Consider the following 13,033-nt stretch of genomic DNA (forward strand, 5'->3'; position numbering starts at 1 on the left):
TGCAATTTTGCAAATAGTGAGTTTTCTGAGATTCCTCTAATCATGGGGAGGCCTCTTCTCTGGACTGATTAAGTACGTGTACGTAGCCTGTAGAGGTACGATAGAGTTGAGAAGAAACGGAACTTAGAGTGTGGTTGGATGTCATGAATTTGAAATTAAACTGATGTTTCGGAAGGTGAAATATCAATCCCTCTTACTATTAAAATAAAAGAGAAATCTATGACTCAAAAGTTGATTTGACTGAGAAAGAAAGATGTGAAAGAGGAATTAAAGAAGATAGTAGAAGAGCACTGAAGAAGCAGAAGCCCGCTGTCTGGAAGACATGTTAATCTAGATAAAGAAACCGATGGTCAAAGAAAGAAACGTCAGATCTTATCGAGTGCTAAACGTGAAACAAGTTTAACGCGGAACACTAAGATGCTAAGCCTTCTTGGACTAAAAACTTAACCTTAGAAAAGTAGTATGAAACTCTAATAAAACCTGTCTGAAACCATTGTTACATTATCCCAGATAACTTTAAGAAAAATTATTTTTAGTTACTAATAAACTACATTATTGACATACTAGTGGCCGAAAAAGCAATATTACTTATTGCACTTTTCCAAAACTAGATTGCCTTACATTTTTCGATTGCTATATTATAAAATAAAACTGATCACGGTTATATAAAAAGTGTTCGGCCCGTAGTGGCTGGTCTTTGTCACTACAGATAGAACCATTGCTGGTATTTGAAGAGAGAGGTAGATCCTTTCATTTCTTGTTCATTCACGAAAGAATGGGCAATGAGGAGGAAATGGGGTAAGTATAAAGTGGTGCTCACCCGGAAACAGGCTTGGCTGACCACTTGTGCTAAGTCCTTAGGATTCCTCAACTCCTTTGATAGAAATTTCTGCCGCTTTTACTCTAAGCCGAGAGTTAAATGTTTCAGCTTGTTTGTGTTCCAAATGGTCCTTAATGATCTCCTTTGTGCTCGTCAAGGCTCCAGGATTGAAGCTAGGTAGTGCACTCTGGAGCTGCTTTACCCACGAAATTACTTGGTCATTCCCACCATACCTTACTAACTCCAAGTAAGAGTTTAACATTGATTTCTTCTGCTTTCATATTTATCATGCTTCTAGGTTTTTGTTAATTTCATCATGTCAAAATTTTATTTCTTGCTAGAAATACGAATTGTCAAGCGTGAGGCTCCAGAAACTGTTGAAAACGCTTTTCCTCTCCACAAATAAAACCACATCTTTATTTTAAAAGTGTTTCTTTGTTAAGTTGTAGATTGTTATAAGAGAAGAAAATCTTTCTATTAAAGACTCAATAATAAAATGTTGAAAAACACAAAACTTTTATTGCAATAATTACAATAATTCAATTTTTGTCTGTATCTTTAAAAACCAAATAAAACTTAAAAGTATCATAACCCAACTTGATATTGTCGGTTTACTTGCATAAACTATTCGTAGATGTAGAAATAATTAAATAGTAGGATTTAAAAATAATGAAATTTTAGAATTTGGAAAGACCAATGATAAAAATCAATTTTTTAACGTTATGATGTCCTGATAAAAATAAAAATACATTTAATTTTCCAGTCAGTTTGTTCCTGCCTAAAAAAATCTTTTATAACGCAAAATAAAGTCAATTTAAAATTGAAAATGTGGTTAGATCCGCAGTTCTGGACAATATCTTTGATTGTATCCATCGTACGTAGCATTATTATTGCATTCCTAACTGGATTCACACTTTCAACAGACTTGTTTAAATTACTCTGGTGTAAAGATTTTCACTTCACTTTCGTTACCGTCTCGCTCTACACTTGCTTACACATACTGCAGTGAACTCGAAATCTATACACCAAACTCTAACTTTGATGTTGTTAAGTTTGTTACAGTAACATTTGTTAGGTTTAAAAGTTTGTCCTACAGTAGTTTAGTATTTAGCTGATGATGGTCTGTTTGCTCAAGAAGTTGGCTGGTATTGTCCAGTCTTTAAAGGATTCCTAGAAATATGTGCTGTCCATAAAATCTTTTATTGCGGTTATATCCAGCTCCTTTTAGATTTGTTCATTTAGTTTTAACCACAGTGCATCCAAAATGATGTCTAATACAGATGTTTGTAGCGGAAGACCTGAGCTCTGTGTTAAACCGCGTACCGTCCTTTCTCGGCGGTACCGTTTGACAGTTCTCCATCTCGCCTTTTTCTATTTCTCTCTCTCTCTCCTTATTCCAATTCTCGTAGTATGCGTTAATTTTCGTTAATCTTTTCCTTTGCTGTCGCCGCCAATATCTTATTTTTCTGCTATTTTGTAGTTTTGTTTATTTCTCAGTTCCCATGGTTTCAACCTTCCCCTTCTCTATCCTCTCTTACCCGCGGGGTTTTTCCGTCTGCTGTAGTTCAGTACGCCGCTGACTCTGTGCAAATAAGTTAGTGCTCCTCAATTCCATACCGCTTCATAACGAGTCGACGTCTGGCCCTGCTCTGCATCAGATATAGTACGCGTCCGCTGGACCAACGCTTCAAGTACAGCTTTTCGTACTTCCGCAACGCTTCATCATCGGCTGCTTCCGGCCCTACGTCACTCGAGTCTGCCTGCTGGTGTACTTCTTACTGCATCTCAGCCTGCTAAGAGACACTTCCACTGATATCTAGCACTTCGCTTCATCCGCATCTAGTGCATTGATTGTACTATTACTTCTTCCTCATCCGCATCTAGTGCACTTGGTGCACTATTACCCTTCCCTCTTCCGCTTACCTCACTTCCAATTCTAATACGCCTCTTTGGGCTTGAACCCCAATATTCCTTACGCTTCTAGGAGCTCAGCTACACATTACACACACACTTCTTTACACACTTGTTTACCTAAGCTCTTTAATAGTTCCTATTCCCTTCTACCGCTTAATTAGAGATCCTTCACCGCCTGGCGGATACTGTGTGCGCTCGCTTCCGGTGCGTTAAAGGTAAGTGTTTTCTTGACCATTTTCATTACTAAATATTTTCTTTGTATTTATTTATCCCTCCCCCAAGCACGTATCGATTTAAATTACGTTTACGTTATCTTCCCCTCTCCGCATCTGGGTGTAAGCCTCACGCGCTTACACTCTGTAAGCAATGAGATATCAGAGAAGCAGGTCGGTTAATCAGAGGATAGAGCTGCCTAAGAGTTTGGTAGGCCTAACTGGAATTCAGTAAAGTCTGAAGTAGTACAGGTTAGTATCGTCTCCATTTTTAAGTAACTAAAAATTATGGTTTGGGCCAAATCTAGACATTGTCGCTGTTTAAAAATACATAACTATATTGTGGTAAGTTGAATTATTATAAACATTCAAGATAAAATATAGTTGTTGAGTTTCAAAATGCAATACATTTCAGCCTGACCTCTAATTACTCAGTAAATAATGTTAAAGAAATGATTAATTTTTCTCGCACTCAAAAGTAGTTTGGGACTGGAGTTCGTTGTTAGATATCTATAGAAGGAGGTTGTGAAAAAACAGTTTCTTTTTTCGTATTATTATTTTTTTCGTAAAAGTCTCATTAAAGTGGGAACTACGAAATGAAGAGGAGATGAGAGTGGTGAGACGCTGGTAAAGAGAGTGGAGGTTAGCCTCCGAAACCCTCGCAACACAATCTCTCCCACTTCCTGCACAGAGGGTGAAGGAGAGGAAAAACAGGGAGAGTATTGCAGGAACAATGGATGTGGTAGTAGCTTAGTAACATTATTCGGAGCTCCTGTGCGAATGGCTAGGACTGTTGGCGGCCCTGCAGTGTTGCCGCCCACCACCACCTCCTAGTAACTGGGCAGGAACGCTCCAGACTCCATGAGCTGCCTGCACCGTATTGTACCAGGCGAGGAAAGGTAATGGTTCCGGACGTTTTTCTGTTACACAGGAAATGAATTTATTGTCATGCTCTTCTTTTAGAGAAAGAGAGAGAATAATACGTAGCAGAGTGTGTTTGTTCGTCGTGTAATTCTCTGTTTTTACCAAGGTACTTTTCGTCGCACTCCACCCCATCGCCGCAACATCACATTTACCCCGCTTAGGACAACATTTTCAATGTGTTCCGCTTTAATCCGCCAGAGAGGGCAAGAGTAATTACATTGTGAGCTTGTTATTTATTCACAATCTTCCTTTATGCTTATGTATAATAATAGTAGTATGAATAACTGAGTGCATCATATAAATAGAAACTGACCCTGTATCGGTATTTATTATAATTATCTAATAACAAAAAAATTGTAATAAAAACTAAATCAGTTCATTTTAAATTACAGTTCTACAATAATGTATTAAGAAAACTTAACCTACATAACAAAAGACTCTTATATCTAATGTTACTGCGACCCATTTGGTCATACGGCATCAAAAGTATGGGGATGGACTAAGCGTTCCAACTCACTACACCTCCAGGCATTACAGTCAAAAATACTTCGAAAACTTCTTAACGCTCCGTTCTATGTATCTAACCTCACTATCCATAATGACCTCAAAATTCCTTTCATTACAGATCTTGCTAACACTCGTTTCTTCAAATTTCATTCCTCTACAGCAGCTCATCCTAACCCTCTCATAGAACACCTATCTTCCTCCACATTACCAGGTAATCCTCTAAGGAGATTGAAGAGAAGATGGCCTCGTGATCTTCTCTTATCTTAAGCACGTTACTGGAGTGGCACCACTGGGTGCCTTCTCCACTCATGATTTCCTTTTATTTCTTTTCTCTTTCACCGTATTTGCTTGTTGCAACAACTGTTGCAGTGGTAAATTGCAATAAAAGATTAAAAAAAAAAACTATTAAATATTTGGAAATTATCCCAACGGATAAATATGTTTTCCCAGAAAGAAAAAGTCTACTAAATACAATTTCTCTCAAACTTGCAACTCCAGTAATACTGTAATGTCCTGTAACTGTCAATACTGTAATTATAACTGTCAATAGATCAGTTGAATGGCGGTTGTGTGCATTGTAATCGTTGAAGCAAATAATTTATTTAAAGTAATTATTTCTTTTTTTAAATAATAATGTAATTTAACATTTTAGATAATAATTTTTTTAATTTATTTTAGTAAAAAATAGTTGGGTTTCTGAAGAGTAGATTGACTAAAGGAACCGTTAGGTGGCACTCTAATTCGCTGATTCTTTTTAGGTAGAGATCCAAAATAGAGTTTGATTCACTTCAGAGAGACAGATCAAGTTTGTTACGGCAGAGAGAATGATGCTACCCAAAAAGTTCTGCAAAGAGAGTATGCTGTCCAAACTTAGTCAAAGTTAGACCCCCTAGAAGGAAGGTTTTTTGGCCAAAAGGAGTGATTAGCGTAGTAACAATTTCGGCAACCATTGTAGCCAATAGGCAGTTTGTTACTGTAGACATGTCAGCCAACCTAGGAAGATCGACAATAGGTAGTTAGTTAAATGGTCATGGAGCCATCGACCCTAAGTCTGTGAGGAGGGTTTGTCGGAAGAGTTCTGGACAAAAGAGAGCGGATTAGAGGATTGTAATGCGAAGTTAATTTGGCGTGGAATTTTTAGAAGCGGGATTAGGCTAAGTCTACGACAGAAGGAATATTTAGGTAGGTCTTTGCGGATGTAGTCGTTGAAGGCATAAAATGGGGCGTTTGCTGCGTTAGGATTCGGGATTGGAGGGTGTTTTTATTCGGTTGAGGTTTGATTGTTTGGCTGTCCTGTATAATTCGAATCCGTATGTCCATGTAGCAGGGAGTATAGTATTCGTATTTTATATTTTTCTTTTGTTTTTTAGAGTAAATAAGAGCGTTTGTCGAGAAGTCTTTTCAGCATTTTTTAAGTTTAATATAAAAATAAAAATATATTTAAGGTACGTAGATCGGAGTGTTAGTAATATAGCGAAGGGTTTTGGCTTGGATGATAGAATTATTTGATAGGATAATTTTTTGGTGGGTGGGAGATTAGAGGAATAGACTACTAATTCATTTATCAACCAATCATATTATTTTGGATTAGAAGGATATGCTTAGTTAGAAAAAAGGACCTTTTTTCCACTCAGCTTAATCATAGCTTAAGGCAATTAGGTTAGCTCCATCTAGCATTATTTGATTAATCAGTGTAAGCATTAGTGCTTGCTTATCTCACTTACGAGTACTGATCCCTGATGATTTGAAATTGATCATGCCAAAAAAAATTTGGAAACTTTGCTACAGCAGGAAAATGAATGCGCCTACTGCGCTTATTAGGACTAATAAGCACATGTTTGGCTCTCTACTGCTACTGATCACAAATCAGTTGAGGTTGATTTGGGTTATGGAAAATAAGCCGACTAAAAGTTAGAAATTGGTTCCAATTCTTTTGGGACAACAAACTCTTCAATGCGCAGATTCCTTACGATCACATACTGATCTTGATTCTCATCCATTAAACCTGTTTCAAATAAAATAATAAATAAAAATAAAATTATAGAGAAACTATAGAAACTATGTTAGTAATTAAATAGTGCACTGTAGAGTGGAATATAAATTTTAAAAAAATTATTTTTGTCTTATTTTGAGCTATGGCTGTCAAAAAAAGAGAAACTCTTCCAGAATATGGGAGGCATTTTGGAAAGTACGATCTGGAAAGGTGGGGAGATTTTGCTGAAATGTCGTATCTCCATGGAATCAGTTATGGACGATTTGGACTCAGTAAGTGAATAAGTTATATTCTGTATCTGTGATATTCCTTTTATACGACTCGAATATATTTAATAATTTATCAATCATAAGCTATTAGATAGTATTGAAAGGAAGTGGATGAACTTGTTGTATAGGTGTTGAAAGATACAAGTTATTTTTTTATGGGCTTCAGCGGTGTCAGTAAGGAGCGATCAAATTACAGTCTACTACAACCCTTATACGAGTACAACTGTCCTACCGGACAGTATTTTAATTCTGGCTCTTTGTTTCTTAAAGTGTTGGCTGGGAATGAAACTTTTAATATCTGTTTTTGAGATTGCTAAACACTTTATTAAACTAAGATTGATATGGAAGATCAAATTTTAATCTCCAGGATCTCAAAACTTTCAGTGTTCAATCTCTAATGTTACATCTGCTTAATAAGTACAAAAAATTTTCATTTCTTCATAAATTATACATAAAAAGTAATATAATTTATACATAGCTATTTTTAAGATCAGATCAGCTGTGCGCTTGTGACACGGAATGTGTAGCAGAATTTCACTCTTGAAATCTGTGCAATTTTCATAGACAAAATTGTACAGTTCAGGGTGTGGACATACTCTTCTTAAAAAGCTTAACTGTGTTTGTTAAAACCCTAAGTTGTGATGTAGGTTACCAAAATATTTTTGTTCTACAATTAAAAACTGATCTTTTAAGGTTAGTTGGTTTGTGCATATGGTTTTTTTTATTTCATTAACTTTAATTTAAGGATTAAGGGCCATACAGGTCTGAGAGGAAATGAAATTGTGGATCGTAAAGCCAAGGAAGCGTCTCTCTACAACATACATCTCCATACTCAATGTTAGTCTCCGATATTAAAAATTATGCAAAAGCAGAGTGCCATACCAAATGGCAACGGTTATACAATTAGTCAAAGCCAAGAAAAGGCCAATTTTACACAGCCATCAAATCTAGTGTCCCCAAAAGACCTTGGTTTTTCAGATATAATAACAACGATAGGTAGTTTATTAGCACACTTATTAGAATGCGATTTAATCATAATTATTAGCCGCACCATCTAGCCAGGATTGGTTTAGAAAGAACGCAAAAGTGTTCCTGTACTTCTGGAATAATAGCAGAACGCCAACCACCTAATTCTGGAATGTGCTAATAACCCTAAAGGAAGAGAACGATTGTAGAGGGCTATTCTAGCGACTGGAAGCCCTTTACCTGCCAATCTAAACACTACCTTGCATTTACACAGAACTCTTTTAATTCATAAAATACAACAGGATAACGCTGTAATTAATCAAAATACTAAAAACGCTCATCATGTATAGGGTTTATAGAGTATACAACTAAGAAATCAAAAACCAAAACTTAAAATAACATAAACAATGGATGTAAAGAAGACAACAAGGTAAACATTTATAAGAATGTAATCATTGATTTTATTTTGGATATATGTATTAACACTCAAAGGTATTTCGTCGAACACCCAACATTTAAATGGCTTATTTGAAAAACAAAGAAAAAGCTTTTAATACATAAAGTTTCAATATGGAGGGTAATATTGAAAAGATCAGCTGTGATCAAGAAGGCATGGTCATTACTAATACAGCTATAAATAAATGTTCTAAGAGAACAATTACATCTCCTAAAACACGACAAAGAAATAAAGGAAAATCGCGAAAGACATCCTCCATCGAAAACGACGAACATTTCGAAGAAAATGAAAGTATCAGCCAATCATTGGAATGTCTTTGAGAAAATCCTCCGTCAGCAAATAAGACTTATTTTTTTCCGGTAAAAAAATAACAGTTGTAACAAAATTTTATACGCCCAATCCATTTGCACCATTGAGCATAGAAGATGAGCCAACGCACGAAGAAAATCAACCTGCCAAAATATACTAAACCACCTCCAATATTCATTAAAAATGTGACTAATTACGTAGAATTCTGCAAGACATTAAGCTAACTTATTGGTCCAGACTCTTTCTAATGGAAATCGAGTGTAGACTACCTACAATACAAAATCAGTTGAATCCTAGCGAATAGAACTCGAGCTTGCAGCACAAACTTAAAAATCATCTTCCTTTCACCTACTATTTGATCTTAAAATCTAACTTAACCGATAGGCAAGCCCTGTCTTCTTTCATACCCTTAAAAGCTGGGAGTCTCTTAAGGAAGTATTCTAGGTTCTTTCACACGGGCTGATTTACCTTCATCCCAAAATACATTAATTTCAACAATCGCTGGCGATATAAATATTCCACATTCGAACACTCCTGTGGGCAAAAACTGAATCGATTATTACTGAAAACTGATTATTAGAAGCTGAAAATGCATATTGTTTAAGATGTGTTTGGAATAGAAATAGTTGTCAATAACAAAGATATCATCTTCTTAACCTTCTTGTTCTGAAACATTCTGACCGATATTGGCTTTTCATCAATCATCTGAGATAGCAGAATATCAGGAAGGGAGTATCTGTTTAGGGAATTCCGACTTCCATTGACAAGGATTCTGTCACTACAATATCTACTACTTCTCAAATCGTAGATTTATGTCTTGAAGACGGAAGAAAGTGATGAGAGAAAGAGAAAAAAAATTAAATTTATGAAAAAAGCTGAGAGAATTTGACCAGCTTCAACTGTTTTTGAATATTTAGAGCACTTTTACAAAATGACAGTCCAAAAATGATAATTAATAAATGCACTACTTAGGGCGAATCTTGGCGCCCCGCGGATATCCCACTCTAACAACATGAACGCTTGTACTAAGATACCAGACAATACTCATTGGGCTTTCAACTAGTTGATGTGTGCAACTTTTAGATTTAGCGAATCCACAGAAATGCTTTAGTCTCAGAAAGAAACTCAGTTTCTGTAACTCAACCAACCCGCATAGCCACGCCCTGAAGAGGACAATATATTTGTCGAAACGTTGGCAAAAAGACGAGTTGTTTTATTTGACCGATTCCTTGCAAATCTTCCTAAGTACTTTTAATGGTAATATCATTCGCATTAGTTAAAAGTTCATAAGTATATTTAATTTCATATTTTTTTAATAAAACCTTTCATCCCTTTATTAATTAAAATAGTATTTTCTATCTAAGTAAGTCATTTTTACTAAATTAAAACTAAATTAAAAATGGCTTTCTTTGAAATAGTAGATTAAATTAAGCACGATTACCAATTTAATTACACAGCAACTAATACATTTAGAAAAACTGAGTTGTTTACACAAAATCATTCTTATTGCTCTTGGGGCAATTCACAAACTAACTCAAAGCATTCAAAAGAGAATGCGTTCGCTTTGAAGTAGGATTTCGTGGGGAATTTAGATTGATCAATCAGCATTAAACTTAAACAAAAGTCATATTTTGGCTGACAAGTAGAAGTGGAGGTTGCAATTTCAATAGAAAAAATACAATTATAAATATTTTTTTGAATTCTTCCAAAAGGGGTTAGTTTTTTGTTAGCCCTACTTTTCTAACGTTTTTGCGTCTCATAAAAAATAAAATGGGTCCCAGAAGTTAGGGGACGCTGTCCTAACTCTTTTCCACACATATTCCCTGTTCGCATTTACCTATTAACACACTACAAGACGTCCAAAATAGATCTCTTGGTTCACAGAGGATTTGGCTTATAGCAATCTAAGTTGAGCGCAACTCTTTGAAGTAGTGCGTCTCTTGATACAAAACACAGAAATACTCGTAAATACTATCCTAATAGGAGCTCAGAGATTGTTTTAAAGTTGTAAACTGTGTCGGTCTAGAAACAGAACTGAAAAGAAACTGTTGAATGCAATGGTATGGAAGCTGCAGCCAAAAAATAAAAACTTACATAAATTAACATAAATATTCGATGTGTCTCGGAAATCTTTTACAGTAACTTTCCAACTTACCAAATCGGTTCCTGAGGATGGACACTACAGGTGTCCGAAACGTCGAAGATTTATGAAAACTTATTACTTTTGGCCGCAGTTAAATCATTGAAGAAAAGAAAATATTTTGATGTATGCAAAACATCGGAAAACTAAAACAAAAGCTTGTACTACAAGCTGCGCTAGGAAAAGAGCTCCCTCATAATGTATTTTCTTTAAATTTCCGTCCGTTCCTATTTTATAGGCTAAAATTACAATTAATTTAACCAAATAGGGGCACAACCAAACAAAAAGAAGTATAATTACAATAAGATTCTTTATTGAATATAGAATATTTCATTCAATTTTATGAATATATTTAATTATGTTTATTAACAGAACTCAGCGATCGAGAGAAAGGCCGCCAGATGTTGGCGAAGTTCCCAAAGATAAAGGCCGGCTTGCAGGATTGTTATTTTGAAAAGGATTTAAAAAGAATTTTTATTGGCGAAGCATATAAACCTTTATATAAAACGCTAGCCAAAGAGAGGTCAGTTTGTTTAATAAGTATCTTGACAAATGAAGTCCCACTAATGTAAATATTGAAAGTATATGATTTAATATTGAACATTTACCTTATCTGAAATAATAACCAACTTTTATCATATCTAATTCCAATTTAAAGCAAGAATTAGGTTCTACTAAACGAACTAATTTAGAGAACTTAGTAGAAAAGCTGGTAAACTCCAAGAGCACCACTACGCAGTACAAGTTAGCCTTCAGGCCGCGTTCTTGTACCTTCAGATGCGAGCTTGGTACGAACTGTTTACACTTGGTGAATAAAATCAAGCCACTGCTTGTAGGCGGAGGCTGTAAAGACAACAACTGGCAATTCCGGTAAGAAAGAGCCTCTAAGAAGCTCCAGTCCAGTCACGCCGATGAAGATAATTACATTTTTTAGAAGACTTCCGCCAAAATCTGGAAAAATCAAGTCCACAGAATGTTATCCTTAAATCCAACATTCCAACTGCTCGAGGACTAATCTTTTCCTCAACCTCGCTTCTGCTAAAACTGACTGAAGTACCGCCGGCTTTGTGACCTCCAAGTGGATTATTACAATTGGCGTCCGGTTAAAGGTCGCTTTTCACACTATTTAAGATTCATTTTTTGCCATATGTGTTTGAGGTATAATTCTATAGCAAATGTTCAAATAAAGGTTATAATTACAAAAGAAAAAGATTAGCTCTTTGGTTAGAGTAATGGATTATTTAAATTGAATGGATGGAATGGATTCTAATTCAAAAACAATTTCTTTTTCAAGGAAGCCACAGGAAACGCAGCTTGCCGCCAGTTGGGGACGAAAACTCCCCTGTTCTTAACTTACCCTCTCCCTAAATACCCCATTGAGGATATAGCGTTCTCCAACAATGGTTATAAAGTGGTAAGATAGTCAAATTGAAAACAGACAAAAAATGAAAGTCTTGCTGAAGTCTGTTTTCGCACATTGGAAATGAAAATATTTTTACTGATAAATTACCTATTTTCAAAAATCATGACACACGTTCGACCAAAAAGTGGTACACCAGAGTGTTGAGGCACTGTCGCGAAACTGTGAAAGACTGCGGACAGCTCTAAGAATGTTCATCGTAAATAACCAATATCTGTTCTTGGCTGCAAGTTTAAATTCTCTCAATAAGATCGCAGTGATTAAGTTATTTTTTGGTTTAGTGAATGTTAGGCAAAGAATATATTCGTGTTTCAATTTATCCAACCATAGTAGCTAAGGTAAAATTAAAATATCTGAAAAGTTAATGCTTTTATTGAAGAGTTATTTTAATTTTTCGCTCTGAAAAGCAGTGAGAAATTAATAATGGAATCTTTAAATTAAACAAAAATATTTTTCTTCATTTTTTCAGCTTGGAGCGCAACAAAAAGTTTCTCTCACCTCGAGGATTTCTCAATCCCGGTTTTCCTAAGCTACATTCTACCCCTGGGGACCATTATGGAACATTTGCTGGAAAATATGAAGGTATTTAATTTTTTTAATGCTAATTAATTTAAACTTGAATATTGCTGGGGTTCAGTTAAATTCAGCTGACCTGCCTGTTATAGCCGAATGTAAAATCCTATCAGATATAGAAAACTGATATTTTACATGATCGATCTCTGCTCTCTGAAATAGAATGAAGACATTTAATGTGCGTTTCAAATTTAAGTAAATAAATAATAAATTAAATAGTGAAAATAAAATTTTATAAAATTAATTTATATTTAAAGAAAAAAGTTCAATTGTTTTGTGAATAAAAGAGAAGTTCAATTTCATTGCCGGTACACATTAATATTACAACCCCATTTCCGCAAAATAAATATTTAAGATATTCCTGACTTCAAATTTCGAAGAATATTAATACAAACAATCGTAAACTTAATGGTTACATTCTGATTTTTTTAGACGCTGCGGTACCCAAGTGGTTAGAGGCTAATGCGTTTTGTAGGACTGGGTTCAATTTCCAGTCTAGTTATTGGATTTTATTTAAGGTTTAATATGA

General features: G+C 35.2%; 1 protein-coding gene across 4 annotated transcripts in view; it reads left to right on the plus strand.

Annotated features, from left to right (window-relative positions):
- The first annotated feature begins 3,657 nt into the window (after positions 1-3,657).
- The window catches only part of LOC141458226 (cilia-and flagella-associated protein 96-like), a 90,800-nt gene continuing 81,424 nt past the window's right edge, over positions 3,658-13,033 (plus strand). For 3 of the 4 annotated variants that reach the window (XR_012460817.1, XR_012460818.1, XM_074135965.1), the window contains exons 1-3: positions 3,658-6,642; positions 10,884-11,034; positions 12,401-12,513. Coding sequence is in view for 2 of the 4 variants with exons in the window: in XM_074135965.1 (XP_073992066.1) it covers positions 6,513-6,642; positions 10,884-11,034; positions 12,401-12,513 (394 nt within the window). In the remaining 2 variants the exon portion in view is untranslated. The remainder of the gene's footprint in view (positions 6,643-10,883; positions 11,035-12,400; positions 12,514-13,033) is intronic. The other variant, XM_074135961.1, reaches the window with a different exon arrangement.

This window comes from Rhodnius prolixus, unplaced genomic scaffold (genome assembly GCF_049639745.1).
Source record: "Rhodnius prolixus isolate KJV_2025 unplaced genomic scaffold, Rpr scaffold_1, whole genome shotgun sequence".
NCBI lineage: Eukaryota > Metazoa > Arthropoda > Insecta > Hemiptera > Reduviidae > Rhodnius > Rhodnius prolixus.